Raw genomic sequence first — 21,055 nt, 5'->3', positions numbered from 1 at the left:
CATCCATCTCACCCCATCCCACCCCATCCCATAGATCCCAGTCCACCCATCTCACCCCACCCTGTCCAGTAGATCCCAGCCCACCCCATCCCAGAGATTCCATCCCATCCAGTCATCCCATCCCAACTGATCCCACCCCATCCATCACACCCCATCCCACCCCATCTCATCCCATCCATTTCTCCCCATCCCATAGATCCCATCCCACCCATTCTACCCCATGCGCTTCCTGCCCCATCCCATCCCATCAATCCCATCCTATCCCATCCATCCATCTCACCTCATCCCACCCCATCTCATCCCATCCATTTCTCCCCATCCCATAGATCCCATCCCACCCATTCTACCCCACACCCTTCCTGCCCCATCCCATCCCATCAATCCCATCCTAACCCATCCATCCATCTCACCCCATCCCAGCCCATTCCATAGATCCCAGCCCACCCATCCTATCCCACACCCTTCCTGCCCCATCCCATCGATCCCATCCTGTCCCATCCATCCATCTCACCCCATCCCACCCCATCTCATCTCATCCCATCCCATCCAACAGATCCCAGCCCACCCCATGCCAGAGATTCCATCCCATCCAGTCACCCCATCCCCGCTGATCCCATCTGTCCCGGTTCTGGCTGGGACACAGTTCCTTTCCCCCGAGCAGCTGGCATAGCGCTGTGCTTTGGATTTCGGATGAGAACAATGCTGATGCCGCCCTGCTGCTCCGGTTGTCGCTGAGCAGCGCTTGCACTAAATCAAGGCCCTCTCGGCTTCCTGCCCCCCGCGCGGGGCACAAGGAGCCGGGAGGGGGCAGGGCCCGGCCAGCTGGCCCAGACTGGCCCACGGGCTATTCCATACCCTATGGTGTCATGCCCAGTACAGAAACTGGGGGGAGCTGGCCGAGGGGCAGCGATCGCTGCTCGGGGATGGGCTGGGCATCGGTCGGCGGGTGGTGAACGATTGCACCGTACATCACTTGCTTTGTATATTATTATTGTAGTATTATTATATTGTTATTACCGCTATTCTGCTTTATTTTACTCCAGTTATTAAACCGTTCTTATCTCCACCCACGAGTTTTCTCACCTTCACCCTCCCAGTTCTCTCCCCCATCCCACTGGGGTGGGGAGCGAGCGAGCGGCTGGGTGGGGTGAAACCATGACACCGCCCCATCCCATCCAGCCCACCCCATCCCATCCCATTCTATCCCATAGATCCCAGCCCACCCCATGCTGGAGATTCCACCCCATCCAGTCACCCCATCCCAACTGATCCCATCCCATCAATCCCATCCCACCTCCATCCCATCCCACCTCCATCCCATCCCACCTCCATCCCATCCCATCCCATCCCATCCCATCCCATCCCATCCCATCCCATCCCATCCCATCCCATCCCATCCCACCTCCATCCACCCCATTCCCATCCCATGCCATCCCAGCCACCCCCAGCCCCGGGCGCGCGGGGTCCCCAGCCATGGGGCAGAGTTTTTGGGGGACCCCAGTCCTGGGCTGTGGGGGCTGTGGGGGTCCCATCCAACTCTTTATTCCCAGTGCACACAAAGGCTTCGGCATCATCCCATGGGATGGAGGGAATGTGCGGTTGGGGGTCACGGGGCCGCGGTGGGTCCTGAGCAGAGGCCGGCGGGGCAGGGTGCAGGCAGGGTGCAGGCAGGGTGTGGGCAGGGTGCAGGCGGGGGGCAGCAGAGCTGCTCCCCCCTCCCCTCATCTCCCAGGCCAGTAAAGCACGAAGCCATCGCGGCTCTTGCCGAAATCGGGGGTGGCTGCGTCTGCCCGCGTCTCCACCGTCAGCAGCCGCCGGCGCCCACGTAGGCTCAGCTGGATGCAGTCAGAGACCCGGACCCCCAGCTCCCGCTTGGTCCTACGACATCCCGGCATCAGCGGGGGGCTGGCGGGGTGCCGGGACCCCCCCAAATCCCCAGCACCGCCCCAACTCACGCTCGGCAGTGCTCCAGGAGGACGCCCACCAGCTCGCCCACCCGGTTGTCCCCCGCCGGCTGCGTCTTGTGCAGGCACACGGCCAGGTCCTCCTGGCTCTGGGTGTGGAAGACCACCAGCTGCGCCCCGCAGCTCGTCACGCTCAGCCCCGTCACCTGCGGGGACGGCTGGGGGTCACCGCCGCGGCCGTGGCTGCGTGGGGGGCTTGGGGCCATGGCATGGCCGGCGTGGCGTGGCCAAGGCAGCGTGGCCAATGCACCGTGGTCAGCGTGGTGGGGACAGCATGGCATGGCCAGTGTGGTGGGGACAGCGTGGTGGGGACAGCACGGCGGGGACAGCACGGCATGGCCAGCGTGGTGGGGACAGCACTATGGGGACAGCATGGTGGGGACAGCACGGCATGGCCAGCGTGGTGGGGACAGCACTATGGGGACAGCATGGTGGGGACAGCGTGGTGGGGACAGCGTGGCACAGCCAGCGTGGTGGGGACAGCGTGGTGGGGACAGCGTGGTGGGGACAGCACGGCATGTCCAACGTGGTGGGGACAGCACTATGGGGACAGCGTGGTGGGGACAGCGTGGTGGGGACAGCATGGCATGTCCAGCGTGGTGGGGACAGCACTATGGGGACAGCGTGGTGGGGATAGCATGACATGCCAGTGTGGTGGGGACAGCACAGGGGGGACGACACAGTGGGGACAGCACAGCATGGCCAGGGTGGTGGGGACAGCACTATGGGGACAGCATGGTGGGGACAGCACGGCATGGCCAGTGTGGTGGGGACAGCACTATGGGGACAGCATGGTGGGGACAGTGTGGCACAGCCAGCGTGGTGGGGACAGCGTGGTAGGGACAGCACAGCATGGCAAGCACAGTGGGGACAGCGCAGCATGGCCAGCGTGGTGGGGACAGCACTATGGGGACAGCACGGTATGGCCAGCATGGTGGGGACAGCGTGGTGGGGACAGCATGGCATGGCCAGTGTGGTGGGGACAGCGTGGTGGGGACAGCATGGCATGGCCAGCGTGGTGGGGACAGCACTATGGGGACAGCGTGGTGGGGACAGCGTGGCATGTCCAGCGTGGTGGGGACAGCACTATGGGGACAGTGTGGTGGGGACAGCGTGGTGGGGACAGCATGGCATGTCCAGCGTGGTGGGGACAGCACAGGGGGGACGACACAGTGGGGACAGCACAGCATGGCCAGGGTGGTGGGGACAGCACTATGGGGACAGCATGGTGGGGATAGTGTGGTGGGGACAGTGTGGCACAGCCAGCGTGGTGGGGACAGCACGGCATGGCCAGTGTGGTGGGGACAGCACTATGGGGACAGCATGGTGGGGACAGTGTGGTAGGGACAGCGTGGTGGGGACAGCGTGGTAGGGACAGCACAGCATGGCAAGCACAGTGGGGACAGCGCAGCATGGCCAGCGTGGTGGGGACAGCACTATGGGGACAGCACGGTATGGCCAGCATGGTGGGGACAGCGTGGTGGGGACAGCATGGCATGGCCAGGGTGGTGGGGACAGCACCATGGGGACAGCACTGTGGGGACATCACGGCAGGGACAGCATCACATCTCTGTTGCAGGGGACTTCACCGTGCCAACGCGGATGGCCCTGGTGTGTGGCCGTGGGGACCCCAGCTCACCAGAACGGGGCAGGGGGCCCCAAGTGACCCTGGGGACACCGGTGGGGCTGGGGACACTCACGGTGCTGAGGGGCAGCGCCCGCATCACCCGGTACTGCTGCCGGGGCTCCAGCTTGTAGAGGTGCTGGTCCGTCACCAGGATGGCCCGGTCCCGGCTCTTACCAAAGCGGTTGATCTGCGGGGACAGGGCCAGGTGAGGGGACACGCCGGGGCGGGGGGGTGACGTGGACGCGGTGGCCGGGCAGGACGCGCCGCCCCTCACCTTGCGGACGTGGCAGGAGAAGAGGACGGAGCCGAAATGCACCTTGTCCTTGAGGGTCTGGAGGCGGCGGGCGAAGGGCAGCGCCAGCCCCGGGTTCTCGCTGGGCTGCGGGGAGCCGCAGCGTGGGGCGGGGGCGGCACCCCAGGGTGGGGAGGGGGTGGCACCCCGGGGTGGCCCACGGGGCACCCCCAAACCCGCCGTTGCCCTTACCGAGGAGAGGTAATCCCGCACCCAGCTGCGCTGGCAGCCCCACTCCTTCCGCAGCCCCGCCAGTGCCTCCATGGCGGCCACCTTGGCCCGGATCTGCCCCATCTCCGAGGGGGGGATGTTCTTGACGATCTGCCGCGCTCGCCACCTGCCACGGGGGGACACGGCGCGGTTGCGTCACCGTCCCATGCCCCCGTCCCGTGGCCCCCCCATCCCATGGCCCCATTCCACATTCCCAGCCCACGCCCCCATTCCACATTCCCAACCCACGCCCCCATCCCACGTCCCTGTCCCACATCCCCGTCCCCATCCCACGTTCCCGTCCCACATTCCCAACCCATATCATCCCCATCCCACATCCCTGTCCCCATCCCACATCCCTGTCCCACATTCCCAACCCACATCCCCCACATCCCCATCCCACGTCCCTGATCCACGTCCCCATCCCCATTCCATGTCCCTGTCCCACATTCCCAACCCACGTCCCCATCCCATGTCCCCATCCCATGTCCCCATCCCATGTTCCTGTTCCATGTCCCCATCCTACATTCCCAACCCACGTCCCCATTCCATGTCTCCATCCCATGTCCCCATCCCATGTTCCCATTCCACATCCCCATCCCACATTCCCAACCCATGTCCCTGTCCCGTGTCACCATTCCATGTCCCCATCCACATCCCATGTTCCCGTTCCACATCCCTATCCCACATTCCCAACCCATGTCCCCATCCCACGTCCCCGTCCCACATCCATGTTCCCATCCCACGTCCCTGTCCCACGTCCTCATCCCAACACGGGAGCGGAGCGGGATCCGGGACGGTACCTGCGGAAGAGGCGCTGGCTGGCATCCTGGAAGCGCGCCAGCACCGCCGGCGGCTCCGGCCAAACCACGCTTTTGCCGAAATCGGGGAGGGTGCGGACGGCCTGGAAGCGGCGCAGCAGCTCCCGCAGGTACGCCTTCACCTTGTGCCGCTTGTAGTAAGCCATGATGGTGTAGGCAGCGCGCAGGTAACGGCAGCGCCGCCGCGCCAGGGCGCCGCGCCAAGCCTGCCGAACGCTGACGGTCAGGGCGGGCGCTGCCCCGCGGATCCCCCCCGGGAGCGTGGCTGTGGCACCAGGGTGGGCGCCCGGCGCCGCACCCTGGCACTGCGAGGCCCCCAAAATGCTGCTTCCCGCCCTGAAACTCCCCGGTGCGGCCCGTGCCCTGCTCCAAACGCCCTGTGCCGCGCCCTGCGCCAGCCCGGCAGCCTGCCCCATAGCCTGCCCCATAGCCTGCCCCACGCCATGCCCAGCCCCGGGCACAGAGCTGCCCCCCTCCAAGCCCAACCAGCGCCCACTCGCCCCGCCAGCACCGCCAGCACCCATCCGGCACCCCGGGCACCGGGGCGTCCCCACAAGCCCGTGTCACCCCAGCGGAGCTGAGACCGAGCCAGCTCGTGCCACGCGCACCCACCTTCTGCAGCAGCAGGACGATGATGGGGATGAGCTGCGCCCGCTCCTGCTCGAGGCAGAAGAGGGTGCGGGGCGTGCGGATGAAGACCTTGGTGTGGCCGTAAGCCACGTCGTCCTGGAAGCCGTGCTGCTCCAGGAGGGCTTGCGTGGCCTCCCGGTCGCTGGCCATCAGGTGGTTGGGCCACGTGTACTCGCAGGTCATCTTGTACCTGGGGGGACAAGGCAGGGTGAGGGGGCGCGGGGGGGACAGGGGGTCCCGGGGGGCGCGGGCCGTACCGCAGGAGGAAGCGGTTGTAGGGCTGGCGGTAGGCGAAGCCGGCGCGGCGCACCCGGACGTTCTCCAGCAGCCCCAGGTAGGAGACCTGGTGCCGGCAGCGCTCCTCGTCGAAGAGCGTCGGCGACTTCTGGTCGTTGGGTTTGATGCAGCGCACGTAGTAGGGCTCCTGCGGGGGACACGGAGGGGGTGGCACCACGATGGCGCCCGTGAGTGGCACCGAGCCCACGGGTGTCCTGGGCTGGGGAGCTTCGGGCACGCAAGGTGGGATTGCACCGCGCATGGGTGGCATGGGGACGGGAGGTCTTGATGGCTTGGGGACATGCCAGGCTAGTACAGGGACATCTTCACTGGCTTGGGGACATGCCAGGCCGGCTCAAGGACATCTTGGCTGGCTTGGAGACATGCCAGACTGGCACAGGGACACCTTGGCTGACTGGGGACATGCCAGGCTGGCTCAAAGACATCTTGGCTTGCTGGGGACATGCCAGGCTGGCTCAAGGACATCTTGGCTGGCTTAGGGACCTGCCTGGCTGGCACAGGGACACCTTGGCTGGCTCGGGGACATGCCAAGCTGGCTCAAGGACATCTTGGCTGGCTTGGGGACATGCCAGGCTGGCACAGGGACACCTTGGCTCGCTTAGGGACATGCCTGGCTGGCAGAAGGACATGCTCAGCTGGCTTGGGGACAGACCTGGCTGGCTTGGGGACATGCCAGGCTGGCTCAGGGACATCTTGGCTGGCTTGAGGACACCTTGGCTGGCTTGGGGACATGCTCAGCTGGCTTGGGGACAGACCTGGCTGGCTTGGGGACATGCCTGGCTGGCTCAGGAGCATGCCTGTGCATCTTGGGCCGTGCCCAGCTGCCATGGGGACATACCAGGATGGGTTGGGGACATGCCCAGGTGGCACAGGGACATGTCAAGTTGGTGCAGGGACACGCCAGGCCGGTGCAGGGACACACCAGGCTGGCTTGGGGACGTGCCCAGTGTCCCTGGTCCCCTACCTTGGAGGCGAGGTTCTCCACCAGGGCCACGATGGAGTTCTTGAAGAGCGTGCCAGTGGTCAGCGGGCGCTTGGTGACCTCGGTGATGCTCTGCTCACCGTCAGGCCACATGTCACGCAGCACGGGGTCCGCGCTGGGGATGGCATTGACGTGGGGCTGGCAGCACCGGGAACCCCGCTCCTGCCCCATGGCTGTGCCACCAGGCCCCCAGCTGTGTCCCCTGTGTCCCCAACCTGTTGTAGAGGAGCCGTTTGAAGTCCTGGAAGAGCGTGTCCTTGTTCTTGTCCAGGAACCCCTCCACCGAGTACCTGACGGAGGGGGACACCATGCTGGGGACCATGCAGCGGTGACATGTGGCCCTGGCGGTGGCCCTGGGGGCACTCGTGGAGGCCAGGGGGCTGTGGGGTTCAGTGCTCATGGACACCGAATCCCCCCGACCCTGTCCCCACTGTCCCCAGGGCATGGCATGTCCTACACAGGCCGTCCTGCTGCACATGGCCTCTGGGGACCTCCCAGACCCCATGGGACCCCAGTGGTGCCCCAAATGGCCTCCCATGGTCCTAAATGGCTCCACACAATCCCCCATGGGTCCTTAAAGCCCTATGGCCAACCAAGGCCACCCCATAGTCCCCCAGGGGCCCCTATGGCTCTCCATGGTCCTAAATGGCCCCCTCATGGTCTCCCATGCCATCCCAAGGTCCCTCATGGCCCCCCACAGCTCTCCATGGCCCCCCGCAACCCCACAGCCACTCATGATGTTCATAGTCCCTGATGGTCACCCACATTCCCATGGCCCCAAATGACATCCCCCCAAATCCCCCATGGTCCCCCATGACCCCAAATCCCCCATGGTCCCCCATGACCCCAAACCATCTCCCATGGTCCCTCAAACCCCCTCCATGCTCCCCCATGGTCCCCCATGACCCCAAATCCCCCATGGTCCCCCATGACCCCAAACCATCTCCCATGGTCCCTCAAACCCCCTCCATGCTCCCACATGGTCCCCCATGGTTCTTCAAGGCTCCATGGTCAACCCTAGACCCCCAAGAGCCCCTGTAGCCCCATGGTCCCAAGTGGCCCGCCACAGTCCACCATGCCATCCCAAGGTCCCTCATTGCCCCAAGGCCACCCATGGTCCTCTGCAACCCCATGGCCACTCATGACGTCCATAGTCTGTGATGGCCACCCACACTCCCATGGCCCCAAATGACACCCCCACCACATGCTCCATGGTCCCCCATGACCCCAAACCAACTGCCACAGTCCCTCAAGCCCCCTCCATGCTCCCACATGGTTCCCCATGGTTCTCCAAGGTTCCATGGTCAACCATAGACCCCCAAGAGTCCCTATAGCCCCATGGTTCTAAGCAGCCCCCCATGGACTCCCAAGGTTCCTCATAGCCCCAAGGCCACCCATGGTCCCTCACAGTTTTCCGTGGCCCCACCACGACCCCATGGCCATTCATGGATGTTCATGGTCTGAGATGGCCACCCACACTCCCATGGCCCCAACTGACCCCCACCAGTCCCTCATGGTTCCTCATGATCCCCAGAGCCTGGTGGTCCCCCATGACCCCAAACCACCTCCCACGGTCCCTCAAGACCCTCCACAGTCCCACGCCCCCCTCCATGCTCCCACATGGTCCCCCATGGTTCTCCAAGGCCTCGTGGTCAACCATAGACCCCCCAAGAGCCCCTATAGCCCCATGGTCCTAAGTGGTCCCCCACAGCCCCGTGGCCACCCGATGACACCCACAGCCCACCGCAGCCCCCCATGTCCCCCCCAGCGCCCCCCTCACGTGACATCTCCAGCATAGTGCTTGATGCGGAAGTCTCGGTTGAACTCCATGGTCTTGTCTGTGGGGCAGAGCTGGGGAGCAGGGGGGTGTCAGCCCCCAGCCCAGGGAACCCCCCGCTCCCCCTGACCCCCCCAGAAGCACCTTGCGGCTCATGTAGTGGGGGTGGCGGCCGAGGCGGGCGTCCATCGAGGCAAGGAAGAGGGGGTCGGTGATGGTCCCCGCGGCCAGGCAGGCCTCGTCCAGCAGCGCCAGGATGCCACGGTGCGGCTGCTCCACCAGCTCCACGATGGGCTCGTTGCTGAAGTACTCGATCTGGGGGGGCCGGGGGGGTGGGCACCCCGAATTGCCCCCCTGGGTGCCCTGATTCACCCCCATGCACCCCAAATCTGGCTCTGCCAGGCGATGCCCCCCCAGCTCCCCCCAGGCCACTCACCATCTGCCAGGCAATGTCCCCCCCCGTCTCCCCTGAGCCCCCCAGGCTCTGCCAGGTGATGCCCCCCATGTCCCCCCGAGCCCCTTATGCTCTGCCAAGTGATGTCCCCCATGTCCCCTCCATGTCCCCCATGTCCCCGTGCCCCTCACGCTCTGCCAGGCAATGTCCCCATGTCCCCCCCATGTCCCCGTGCCCCACACACTCTGCCAGGCGACGCCCCCATGTCCCTTGCCATGTCCCCCATGTCCCCGTGCCCCTCACGCTCTGCCAGGCGATGCCCCCATGTCCCCCCCCATGTCCCCATGCCCCTCACGCTCTGCCAGGCGATGCCCCCATGTCCCTCGCCATGTCCCCATGTCCCTCACGCTCTGCCAGGCGATGCCCCCATGTCCCCCCCCATGTCCCCATGCCCCTCACGCTCTGCCAGGCGATGCCCCCATGTCCCCCCCCATGTCCCCATGCCCCTCACGCTCTGCCAGGCGATGCCCCCATGTCCCCCCCCATGTCCCCATGTCCCTCACGCTCTGCCAGGCGATGCCCCCATGTCCCCCCCCATGTCCCCATGCCCCTCACGCTCTGCCAGGCGATGCCCCCATGTCCCCCCCCATGTCCCCATGCCCCTCACGCTCTGCCAGGCGATGCCCCCATGTCCCCCCCATGTCCCCATGCCCCTCACGCTCTGCCAGGCGATGCCCCCATGTCCCCCGCCATGTCCCCATGTCCCTCACGCTCTGCCAGGCGATGCCCCCATGTCACCCCCCATGTCCCCATGCCCCTCACGCTCTGCCAGGCGATGCCCCCATGTCCCTCGCCATGTCCCCATGCCCCTCACGCTCTGCCAGGCGATGCCCCCATGTCCCCCCCCATGTCCCCATGCCCCTCACGCTCTGCCAGGCGATGCCCCCATGTCCCCCCCCATGTCCCCATGCCCCTCACGCTCTGCCAGGCGATGCCCCCATGTCCCTCGCCATGTCCCCATGTCCCTCACGCTCTGCCAGGCGATGCCCCCATGTCCCCCCCATGTCCCCATGCCCCTCACGCTCTGCCAGGCGATGCCCCCATGTCCCCCCCATGTCCCCATGCCCCTCACGCTCTGCCAGGCGATGCCCCCATGTCCCTCGCCATGTCCCCATGCCCCTCACGCTCTGCCAGGCGATGCCCCCATGTCCCCCCCATGTCCCCATGCCCCTCACGCTCTGCCAGGCGATGCCCCCATGTCCCCCCCCATGTCCCCATGTCCCTCACGCTCTGCCAGGCGATGCCCCCATGTCCCCCCCCATGTCCCCATGCCCCTTACGCTCTGCCAGGCGATGCCCCCATGTCCCCCCCCATGTCCCCATGCCCCTCACGCTCTGCCAGGCGATGCCCTCCCGCTGGTACTCGGCCTGCTCCTGCCGCAGGATCAGCTCGATGAAGAGCTGCTGCAGCTTCTCGTTGCAGTAGTTGATGCAGAACTGCTCGAAGCTGCGGGCAGGGGGGTCAGGCCGGCCACCGCCACCCAGCCCCACGCCATGTCCCCTGCACACCCTGCCCTGCCACGTGGCTCCCCGAGCCACATGGTCCTGCCGGGGACCTCCTGGTCCTGTCCCTCCATGCGTACCTTGCGGTCCTGTCCCTCCTGGGTCCCATCCCCTCCATGTGCCCCTCCTGTCCCTTCCACATGTCCCTCGGGCGTCCTCCCCTGCTATGTGTCCCTCCCAAGCCCTGTCCCCTCCATGTGTCCCTCCTGGGTCCCATCATCTTTATGGGTCCCTTGTGGCCCTGTCCCCTCCTTGAGTCCCCCCCGGGTCCCGTCCCCTCCACATGTCTCTCCTGGTCTTGTCACCTCCATAGGTCCCTCCTGGCTCCCATCCCCTCCCTGTGTCCCTCCTAGGTCTTGTCCCTTCCACATGTCCCTTGGGCATCCTCCCCTGCTATGTGTCCCTCCCAGGCCCCGTCCCCTCCCTGTGTCCCTCCTGGGTCCTGTCCCCCCATATGTCCCTTGGACATTCTCCCTCTCAAGCCCCGTTCCCTCCCCGTGTCCCTCCTGGGTCCCATCCCCTCCCCGTATCCCTCCCAGGTCCTGTCCCCTCCCTGCGTCCCTCCTGGGTCCCATCCCCTCCCCATGTCCCTCCCAGGTCTTGTCCCCTCCCTGCGTCCCTCCTGGGCCCCCGTTCCCCCCACGCATCCCCCCAGCCCCTGTCCCCTCCAGGTGTCCCTCCCAGCCGTCGCTGTCCCCTCCACACACCCTTCCCATCCCCAGTCCCCCCACCATGTCCCTCCCGGGTCCTGTCCCGCCATGTCTCCCCCTGTCCCCCACCCCTGGGCCAGGTCACCTGTTGGTGTCGAAGATCTCGAAGCCGTAGATGTCGAGGACGCCGATGACGGTGCTCTTGCCATGCAGGCGGGCGTCGTAGCCGCGGGCGGCGATGCTGGCGTTGATACGCCCCACGATCCAGCAGAAGAGCCGCTCGTAGATGGCCTGGGGACGGAGACAGGGTGGTGGGCACCCAAGGGTGCTGCGGGGGGACCCGTCACCCCGTGTCCCCTCCCTACCTTGGCGCAGGCGTCCCGGGCGTAGGCGGCCTCCTTGGGGCTGTGGCCCTTCTCGATCAGCTCCCCGCCGCCGGCCGCCACGGTGCGGGTCAGGAGTGCCTGGCGCAGGCTGCCGGGCGCCGTGGCCGTCAGCTCGGCCAGCACCGAGAGCTGTGCCGTGTCCTCCACCGCCGCCGTCTCGCCCTCCGCCACGAACCTGACGTTGCCCTGGGGCGGCCCCGCCACGCCACATTGGCAGATGAACGTGGGGGGACACCTGGGAGCCCCCAGAAAGGGGCTGGGGTGTCCCAGCAGTGGCCCCTCCCGCACCATGGGCTGTGCTGGGCCATACAGGGCTGTACTGGTTTGTATTGGGCTGTGCTGGGACGTACAGGGCTGTACTGGTTTGTATTGGGCTGTGCTGGGACGTACAGGGCTGTACTGGTTTGTATTGGGCTGTGCTGGGACGTACAGGGCTGTACTGGTTTGTATTGGGCTGTGCTGGGATGTACAGGGCTGTACTGGTTTGTATTGGGCTGTGCTGGGATGTACAGGGCTATATGGGTTTGTACTGGGCTGTGCTGGGCCATACAGGGCTGTACTGGTTTGTATTGGGCTGTGCTGGGATGTACAGGGCTATACTGGTTTGTATGGGGCTGTACTGGTTTGTATTGGGCTGTGCTGGGCCATACAGGGCTGTACTGGTTTGCATTGGGCTGTGCTGGGCCATGCTGGGTTACATTGGGCTGTGCTGGTTTGCACTGGGCTATGTTGATTTGCATTGGGCTGTGCTGGGTTTCACTGGTTTGCACTGGGCTGTGGTGAGCTGGGCTGGTTTGCATTGGGCTGTACTGGGCTATACTGGTTTGCACTGGGCTGTGGTGGGCTGTTCTGGGCCATGCTGCTTTGCATTGGGCTGTTCTGGGCCATACTGGTTTGCATTGGGCTATACTGGTTTGCATTAGGCTGTGCTGGGCCATAGTGGTTTGCACTGGGCTGAGCTGGGCTTTGCTGGGCTGAGCTGGTTTGCATTGGGCTGTGCTGGGCCATACTGGTTTGTGTTGGGCTGAGCTGCTTTGCATTGGGCTGTGCTGAGCCATACTGGTTTGCACTGGGCTGAGCTGGGCTTTGCTGGGCTGAGCTGCTTTGCATTGGGCTGTGCTGGGCCATACTGGTTTGCATTGGGCTGTGCTGGGCCATACTGGTTTGTGTTGGGCTGAGCTGGTTTGCATTGGGCTGTGCTGGGCCATACTGGTTTGCATTGGGCTGTATTGCACTGCATAAGGCTTCACTGGTTTGAGCTGGTCTTTACTTGTTTCCACTGGTCTGTACTGGGTAATGTGGGACCGTGCTTATTTGCATGCTCAGGGCCATACTGGTCTGCCTGGGGCTGTACTGGTGCACAGGGGCTGTACTGGAGCATGGAGGCCATACTGGTGTGTGCGGGGGCATACTGGTTTGCCCAGGACCATACTGGTCTGCCCAGGACTGTACTGGTGGCATGGGGGCCGTATTAGGGGTGGGGGGGCCTTACTGGTGTGCGGAGGCCATACTGGTCTGCCTGGGGCCATACTGGTGTGCGGGAGCTGTACTGGTGTAGGGGGTCTGTACTACTGAGGGGGGCCCGTACTGGTGCTTGGGGGCCATACTGGTGTGGAGGGGGCTGTACTGGTCTGCCTGGGGCTGTACTGGTCTGAGGGGGGCTGTACTGGTTGGGGGGGGCCATACTGGTCTGCCTGGGGCTGTAGCGGTGTGTGGGGGCCATACTGGTGTGAGGGGGCTATACTGGTGGGGTGCAGTGCGTACTGGTGTGAGGGGGCTGTACTGGTCAGGGCAGGGGGGAGCGTACTGGTTTGCCCAGGACCATACTGGTGCGGGGGGCCATACTGATCTGCCTGGAGACACACTGGTCTGCCTGGAGACATACTGGTCCGTCTGGGGACATACTGGTGCATGGGGAGGCATACTGGTCTGCCTGGGGACATACTGGTGCACCTGGGGACATACCGGTCCACCTGGGGACATACTGGTGCTCGGGGAGCCATACTGGTCTGCTTGGGGACATAGTGGTGCGTGGGGAGCCATGCTGGTCTGCCTGGGGCCGTGCTGGTTAGCACTGGTCTGTACTGGGGAGCACGGGGCCGTACTGGCGGGGGCCTCACCAGGTGCAGGATGGCGGCCAGGATCCGGCGCACGGAGCCCATCTCCTCCGGGGAGAAGCCGATCACGGCCATCGCCTCCTCCACCGCCCGGTAGCTGGCGGCGTCGTCCCCGCAGGCCTGAGGCCGGGGGGATGGCATCAGGGGCCGGGCCCCCCCAGTGCCGCCGGTGCCCCCCGCTGCCCCCGCCCCACTCACGCTGCCCTGGGCACCCTCCTGGGTGTAGCGGTAGGCGCCGGGGTCGCGGCAGAGGTGCAGCGTGGCCAGCAGCGCCGGCGCGGCTCCCAGCAGCAGCTGCGGGGACGGGGGGTGTCAGCGCCCGGGGGCTGGGACCCCGGCCCGGCCGCTGCCGTCTTGTGTCCCCCTGTCCCGCTGCATCCTGGCCTGTCCGTCCCTGGCCTGTCCGGCCTGAGCCGTCCTATCGCATCCTGCCCCATCCACCGCCGTCCCGTTCATCCCATCTGTCCCATCCGCCCCATCCCACCCACCCCACAGATCCCACCCACCCCACCCATCCCACAGATCCCATCCATCCCACAGATCCCACCCACCCCACAGATCCCACAGATCCCATCCGTCCCACAGATCCCACCCACCCCACCCATCCCACCGACCCCACCCAGCCCACAGCTCCCATCCACCCCACAGATCCCACCCACCCCACAGATCCCACAGATCCCAGCCATCCCACAGATCCCAGCCATCCCACAGATCCCACAGATTCCATCCACCCCACAGATCCCAGCCATCCCGTCTGTCCCATCTTATCTATCCCATCCCCCCCATCGATTTCACCCTTCTCATCCCATCCATCCCATCCCCATCCCATTCCACAGATCCCATCCCATCCCAACCTTCTCATCCCATCCCTATCCCATCCCATAGATCCCATCCATCCCAACCCTCTCCCAACCTTCTCATCCCATCCAGCCCGTCCCCATCCCATCCCATAGATCCCATCCATCCCATCTGTCCCATCCCAACCTGTCCCCATCTCATCAACCCCGCCCAGCCCATCCCATCCCACCCCATCCTGTAGATCCCATCCATCCCATAGATCCCATCCATCCCATCTTATCCATTCCATCCCAGCCTTTTCATCCCATCCTGTCCCCATCCCATCCCATCAAACCCACCCATCCTACCCCAGCCTGTAGATCCCATGCATCCCATCTCATGCCAACCATCCCGTCCCATAGATCCCATCCATTCCACCTCATCCATCTCATCCCATCCATCCCGTCCCCATCCCATCCATCCCATCCCAACCTGTCCCCATCTCATCCCATCAAACCCACCCATCCCACCCCACCCTGTAGATCCCATCCATCCCATCCCCATCCCATAGATCCCCTCCCACCCATCCCATCTCATCCATCCCATTCCCATCCCATCCATCTCATCCCATCCATCCCATAGATCCCATCCATCCCATCGATTCCATCCATCCCATCTCATCCATCCCATCCCCATCCCATCCATCCCATCGATCCCATCCATCCCATCCCCATCCTATAGGTCCCATCCATCCCATCTCATCCGTCCCATCCCCATCCCATCCATCTCATCTCATCCATCCCATTGATCCCATCCATCCCATCTCATCCATCCCATCCCATCCCATCCCATCCCATCCCATCCCATCCCATCCCATCCTATCCATCCCATCTCATCCATCCATCCCATCCATCCCATCCCATCCCATCCCATCCCCATCCCATCTATCCCATCCCATCCATCCCGTCCCCATCCATCCCATCCCCATCCCTTTGATCCCATCCATCCCACCCCTGGCTCACCTGGTAGAAGGCGTGGAAGTTCCTCTCTCCCGGCTGCTGCTGGAGGATCCGGGACTGGAAGAGGGAGCAGGGGGTGGGTGCCAGGCGGTGCCCCCGTGGGACCGGCCCCGCCCGCGGCCCCGCCCGCACCTTCTCCAGGAGGTAGTTGTGGATGTGGCCGCCGGTGGGGTCGCCCTTGAAGTCGAAGTTGATGTCCATGTACTTGCCGAAGCGGCTGGAGTTGTCGTTGCGGTTGGTCTTGGCGTTGCCGAAGGCCTCCAGGACGCAGTTGGACTTCAGCAGCACGTTCTTCACCCTGGGCGGGGCGGCGCGGCACGGTGCGGCACCGCGGCAAGGCGTGACGTGGCACGGCGTGGCACGGCGCAGTGTGGCACGGCGCAGGGCCGCACGGCGCAGGGCCGCACGGTGCGGCACCACGGCACGACACCATGGCACGGCGTGACGTGGCACAGTGTGGTACGGCGCGGCATGGTGCGGCACCACGGCATGGCGTGACGTGGCACAGCGTGGCACAGCACAGCACGGCACGGTGCGGCACTACGGCACGGTGTGACGTGGCACGGTGCGGCACCACAGCACGGCGTGACGTGGCACGGCGTGGCATGGCATGGCACGGTGCGGCACCACGGCACGGCGTGACGTGGCACAGCGTGGCACGGCGCAGCGCGGCACCGCAGGGCTGCAGCCTCACCGATGGGCTCAGGACGCGGCACCCCTGGTCCCCGCACACCACCCGTGCGGCCATGGGGTCCCCCAGTCCCCCCACGCCGTCCCTCTGGCCATGGGGCACCCCGGCCCCCCCACATCACCCCACAGGCCCACGGAGCATCCCTGGTTGCCCCACACCACCCCACAGGCCCATGGGGCACCCTAGGGTTCCCCACACCACCCCACAGGCATGGGGCACCCCTGGTTGCCCCACACCATCCCTATGGCCATGGGCCACCCTAGGGCCCCCCACATCACCCCACTGGCCCATGGGGCATCCCTGGTTGCCCCACACCACCCCACAGGCCCATGGGGCACGCCTGGTTGCCCCACACCATCCCTCTGGCCATGGGGCCCCCCAGAGCACCCCACAGGCCCATAGGTCACCCTAGCCCCCCCACACCATCCCTATGACCATGGGGCACCCTAGGGTCCCCCACCCCACCCCACAGGCCCATGGGGCACCCCGATCCCCCCCCCCCCGCCCCCCAGCCCGGGGCTGGCAGCTCCGTGGGATCCGTGCCCCAGCACCCACCCACCGCCGGCGCCGCGGGGCCGGACCCACCTCTCCACCTCGGCGCGCTGGGTGGGGTTGGTGATGGCGGCGATGTACTGCATGATGTACTTGCTGGCCTCCGTCTTGCCCGCCCCGCTCTCGCCTGGCAGGGAGGGCAGGGGCTGGGCGAGGGCGCCCACCCGAGGGTGCCCCCCACCCCAGGGTGCCCCCCAAACCAGCCCCTACCCGAGATGACGATGCAGGTGTCCTTGGCGCGGCGCTTCATGGCCTTGTAGGCGGCGTCGGCCAAGGCGAAGAGGTGGGGCGGGCGCTCGTAGAGCTCACGGCCGCGGTAGCGCTCCACCGCTGGCGGGCCGTACAGCGCCAGCGCCCGGTAGGGGTTCACCGCCACCACCACCTCCCCGATGTAGGTGTAGATGCGGCCCTGGGAGAACCTGCGCAGAGGGGCGGCCGTGGGGGACACCCTGCGGGGCGCTGTGCCGTGGGGCGGGATGGTGCTCTGCTGCGGGGTGGCATGGCGCCATGGGGCAGGATGGTGCTGTGCCACGGGGTGGGATGGCCTCCTGTGCTGTGGGGTGGGCTGGGGGGCACCCTGAGGGGTGCTGTGCCCTGGGGCGGGATGGTGCTGTGCTGTGGGGTGGCACCCTGCGGGGTGCTGTGCCGTGGGGCGGGCTGGTGCTGTGCCATGGGGTGGGATGGCATCCTGTGCCGTGGGGTGGGCTGGGGGGCACCCTGCAGGGTGCTGTGCCCTGAGGTGGGCTGGTGCTGTGCCATGATGTGGGATGGCATCCTGTGCCATGGGGCGGGCTGCTGTGCTGTGGGGCGGGATGGTGCTGTACCACGGGGCAGGACGGTGCTGTGCCATAGGGCGGGCTGGGGGGCACCCTGTGCCTGGAGCAGGATGGTGCTATGCTGTGGGATGATGCTGTGGGGCAGGATGGTGCTGTTCCACGGGGTGGGATGGCATCCTGTGCCATCGGGCGGGCTGGGGGGCACCCTGCAGGGTGCTGTGCTGTGGGGTGGGATGGTGCTGTACCATGGGGCAGGATGGTGCTGTGCCGTGGGATGGCACCCTGCGGGGTGCTGTGCCATAGGGCGGGATGGTGCTGTACCATGGGGCAGGATGGTGCTGTGCTGTGGGATGGCACCCTGCAGGGTGCTGTGCCATAGGGTGGGCTGGGGGGCACCCTGTGCCTGGAGCAGGATGGTGCTGTGCTGTGGGATGATGCTGTGGGGCAGGATGGTGCTGTGCCATGGGGTGGGATGGCATCCTGTGCCGTGGGGCGGGCCGTGGGGCACCCTGAGGGGTGCTGTGCCCTGGGGGGGGATGGTGCTGTGCTGTGGGATGGCACCCTGTGAAATACTGTGCCCCAGGGCACAGGATGGGACCCTGCACGGTGCTGTGCCAGGGGGTGGGATGCACACCCTGTGGGGCAGGGTGGCGCCCTGTGCCATGGGGTAGGATGGTGCTGTGCCATGGGGCAGGATGCACACACTGCAGGGTGCTGAGCTATGGGGTGGGATGGCATCCTGTGGGGTGCTGTGCCGTGGGGCAGGACACACAATGTTCGGGGTGCTGTGGGATCAGGTGGCATCCTGCAGGGTGCTGAGCTATGGGGTGGCATCCTGTCGGGTGCTGTGCCATGGGGCAGGATGCACAGCCCATAGGGTGTTGTGGGGTAGCATCCTGCGGGGTGCTGAGCTATGAGGTGGGGTGGCATCTTGTTGGGTGCCGTGCGTGGGGTGTGATGCACACCCTGCAGGGTGCTGTTCTGTGGGGTAGGACGGTGCTGTGGGGCAGGGTGACATCCTGTGGGGTGCTGAGCTATGGGGTGGGATGGCATCCTGCGGGGTCCTGAGCTATAGGGTAGTGCCGTGGGGCAGGGTGATACCCAGCAGGGTGGCGCTGTTCTGTGGGGTGGGGCAGCATCCTGCGTGGTGCTGTGGGGTGGGGTCCTGTGGGGTGCCATCCTACGGGGTGCTGTGGGGTGGGGTGGGGTCCTGTGGGGCAGGGTGGGATGCTGTAGGATGCTGTAGGGTGCTGTGGGGCAGGGTGGGGTCCTGTGGGGGGGGGTCCTGTGGGGCAGGGTGGGATGCTGTAGGGTGCTGTGGGGCAGGGTGGGGTCCTGTGGGGCGGGGTGGGGTCCTGTGGGGCGGGGTGGGATGCTGTAGGGTGCTGTGGGGCAGGGTGGGGTCCTGTGGGGCGGGGTGGGATGCTGTGGGGCGGGTGGGGTCCTGTGGGGTGCTGTGGGGCGGGGTGGGGTCCTGTGGGGCAGGGTGGGATGCTGTAGGATGCCATGGGGCAGGGTGGGGTCCTGTGGGGTGCTGTGGGGCGGGTGGGGCAGCGCCCATGGGCACGGGCGGAAGCGTGGGGGCCCCCGCGGCCCCCAGCCGGGCGGGGCCGCGCCTCAGTTTCCCCCCGCGGGCGCCGCCCCGACGCTTCCTGCGCAACCGGGGTTCGGCGCCGCCGCCCCCCCGCCGCCCCCCCTCCCGACGCCCGCGTCCCCGCCGCCGGCTCCCGCGGCGCAACCGCCCGCGCCGGGGTCCAGCCGCCGGCCACCTCGGCCCCCGCGGGTGCCGCCGCGGCGGCGGCGTCCCCGTCCCCGCCGTACCGCAGGCGCAGGTTCTCCAGGAACTGCTCCATCGTCACCTCGTCCAGCAGGACGAAGTCGGCTTTGCCAAATTCGGGACCCTCCAGCTCCGCCATGCCGCGCCCGCCGCTTCCCCCTCGCCGGCTTCGCGCTTCCTGCGCCGCCAACGACCGCCGAAGCCGCGGCGCAGGCGCGGGCGGCGCCGCCTCCTGCGGGCGACGGCGGGGTGGGGCTGGGGACACCGAATTTGGGGGGGGGTTGGACCTCGACCGTCACCGCGCCGTGCCAAAAAAAAACCCATCGGGAAATCGGTTCTTTATTAAGATGGCGGCATCACCCCTTGTCGTCCCAGCATCCCCAGTTAAACGGCGGGAACTGGGAGCGCTGGGGAGGACAAGCCGAGGTGAGGATCATCGGAGCGGGGGCCCCCATGGCGGCATCCAGCTGGAAAAGAAGGGGGGCAACCGTTAACGACGATGGCGGCGCTAACGAGGCGTCGCCGGAAAACAGGCGGGATACCAATTCCACGGCTCGGCTCGCAGTTGTCGCGGCCAACCAGTGCTCACCAGTATTCCCAGTTCCATGTTTTTTAAGCGGTAGGTTATTCCCAGTGAAGCCCAGCAAAGCACAAACCCCCTCCTTACCCAGCGAGGGAGGAGCGCGGCGGGCTTTGCCGGAACGCCGTCGTCCGGTTTTCCCGCCGCTCGCGCCGGAACCGGGCGCTTCGCCGTCACCTGGCCTCTGAGAGAAAAGAAAACGAAAAGTTTGGGCTCATGAAAAATTGGGCTCGTGGCGATGCTGGGGGGGGGGAGGGGGAGCCCCCCCAGGGCCCCGCCGGCCCCAGGTTCCCCCCGCGGCCGCGGGGTGTCCGGGATTTCTATAACCGCCCCCCGGGGAGGGCGGGGAGAGGCCTCAAACCGTCCCGGGGCTGCTCTGGCAAGCGCTGTAGGAATGGCGGGGGCCACGCCAGGCCCCCCCACGCTGGAGGCTTGCTGAGGGCGGGGGAGAGGGGGGGAACCGGGCACGGCCGGGCCGCCGCGGGCAGACGGAGCCCGCCGCCCGGCCCGGTGAGCCCGCTCCCGCCGGCAAGGCCTCAGGCGGCCGGTGGCGGACTACCCTTCCCGGCATGCACCGCGCCCCGCAGGGCCCTCACATCGGCGGCGGGGCCCCAGCGCAGGGGAAGCGGCTCGCCCCGCGCTGTCCCGGAGAGCCCCCGCTGCTTCCCCCGCTCCGCCGGAGCGGTCCCGGCCGCGGATGGCGGCGGATGGCGGCGGATGGGGCCGGGCCGCGCCGCCCTCCCTACCTGCCGCTGCTGCCGCCATGGCTGCGGGCGGGGCCGCGCCGGCGTCTGACGTCAGGGCGGGGCGCGGCGCCCCCTGGCGGGCGGGAGGGCGGAGCGCCCGAGGGGTCAGCGCATGCGCGGGAGCGCTGCTACCGCCGCCGCCGCGGCCCAGGCCCGGGCCCGCCTCCCCGCCGCCGCCGCCGCCGCCGCGCGACGGGACCGGGACCGGCGCCGCCCGCCCCGAACGGGCCCCGGCCGAGGGCGCGGCCGCCTCTAACGGCCCCGCAGACCGCTGCGGTGGGCGGGGCCAGGCTGACGGGCGGGGCCGGCGGGCGGGGCCACGCAACAGGCGGGGCGGGGCCGGTGAGCGGGGGCGTGGCCAGAGCGCAGAGCGGGCGGAGTCACATAGATGGGCGGTGTCATAGCGCGTGCGGAGGGCGTGGCTTGAG

General features: G+C 66.8%; 1 protein-coding gene and 1 non-coding gene across 6 annotated transcripts; both read right to left on the bottom strand.

The window, feature by feature from the left end:
- Positions 1-1,484: 1,484 nt before the first annotated feature.
- On the bottom strand, positions 1,485-20,928 carry MYO1G (myosin IG). Of its 5 annotated transcripts, none has more exons than XM_087732359.1 (24): positions 20,628-20,928; positions 19,891-20,065; positions 19,346-19,768; positions 16,959-17,167; positions 16,782-16,875; positions 15,638-15,803; positions 15,509-15,562; positions 13,908-14,003; positions 13,713-13,829; positions 11,572-11,778; positions 11,352-11,497; positions 10,386-10,500; positions 8,745-8,915; positions 8,604-8,674; positions 7,039-7,113; positions 6,806-6,938; positions 5,802-5,968; positions 5,527-5,734; positions 4,897-5,120; positions 4,076-4,220; positions 3,866-3,970; positions 3,665-3,778; positions 1,956-2,110; positions 1,485-1,878 (listed from the first exon to the last, which is right to left on the bottom strand). In XM_087732359.1, exons 3-24 carry the CDS (start codon positions 19,438-19,440, stop codon positions 1,722-1,724), a joined length of 3,024 nt encoding a protein of 1,007 aa, XP_087588485.1. In that variant the 5' UTR covers positions 19,441-19,768; positions 19,891-20,065; positions 20,628-20,928; the 3' UTR covers positions 1,485-1,721. The 5 variants fall into 5 exon arrangements, with proteins under 5 accessions (XP_087588485.1, XP_087588466.1, XP_087588476.1 ...); XM_087732340.1 differs by having other exon boundaries at positions 19,969-20,065; positions 20,628-20,925; XM_087732350.1 differs by lacking the exon at positions 20,628-20,928 and adding an exon at positions 20,478-20,621 and having other exon boundaries at positions 19,969-20,065.
- LOC148057711 (small nucleolar RNA SNORA9) lies at positions 20,187-20,319 on the bottom strand. Its single transcript, XR_015700177.1, has one exon. It is a non-coding gene; the product is annotated as a small nucleolar RNA SNORA9 (small nucleolar RNA).
- Positions 20,929-21,055: the final 127 nt, after the last annotated feature.

The sequence above is a fragment of the Nipponia nippon genome, unplaced genomic scaffold, assembly GCF_047370975.1.
Source record: "Nipponia nippon isolate SJK-2023a ecotype South Korea unplaced genomic scaffold, ASM4737097v1 scaffold_1, whole genome shotgun sequence".
NCBI lineage: Eukaryota > Metazoa > Chordata > Aves > Pelecaniformes > Threskiornithidae > Nipponia > Nipponia nippon.
This window is presented reverse-complemented; position numbering and strand designations above follow the sequence as displayed.

What these genes read in the sequence shown, in the direction of transcription:
- MYO1G (XM_087732359.1), bottom strand. Translation starts at nt 19,440, where the DNA reads ATGGCGGAGCTGGAGGGTCCCGAATTTGGCAAAGCCGACTTCGTCCTG. An exon ending in CACTATGCTGGAGATGTCAC is followed by an intron (nt 7,114 to 8,603) that starts GTGAGGGGGGCG and finishes CCCCTCCGTCAG; the next exon opens with GTACTCGGTGGAGGGGTTCC. An exon ending in GGGCGCTGCCCCTCAGCACC is followed by an intron (nt 2,111 to 3,664) that starts GTGAGTGTCCCC and finishes CCGTCCCCGCAG; the next exon opens with GTGACGGGGCTGAGCGTGAC.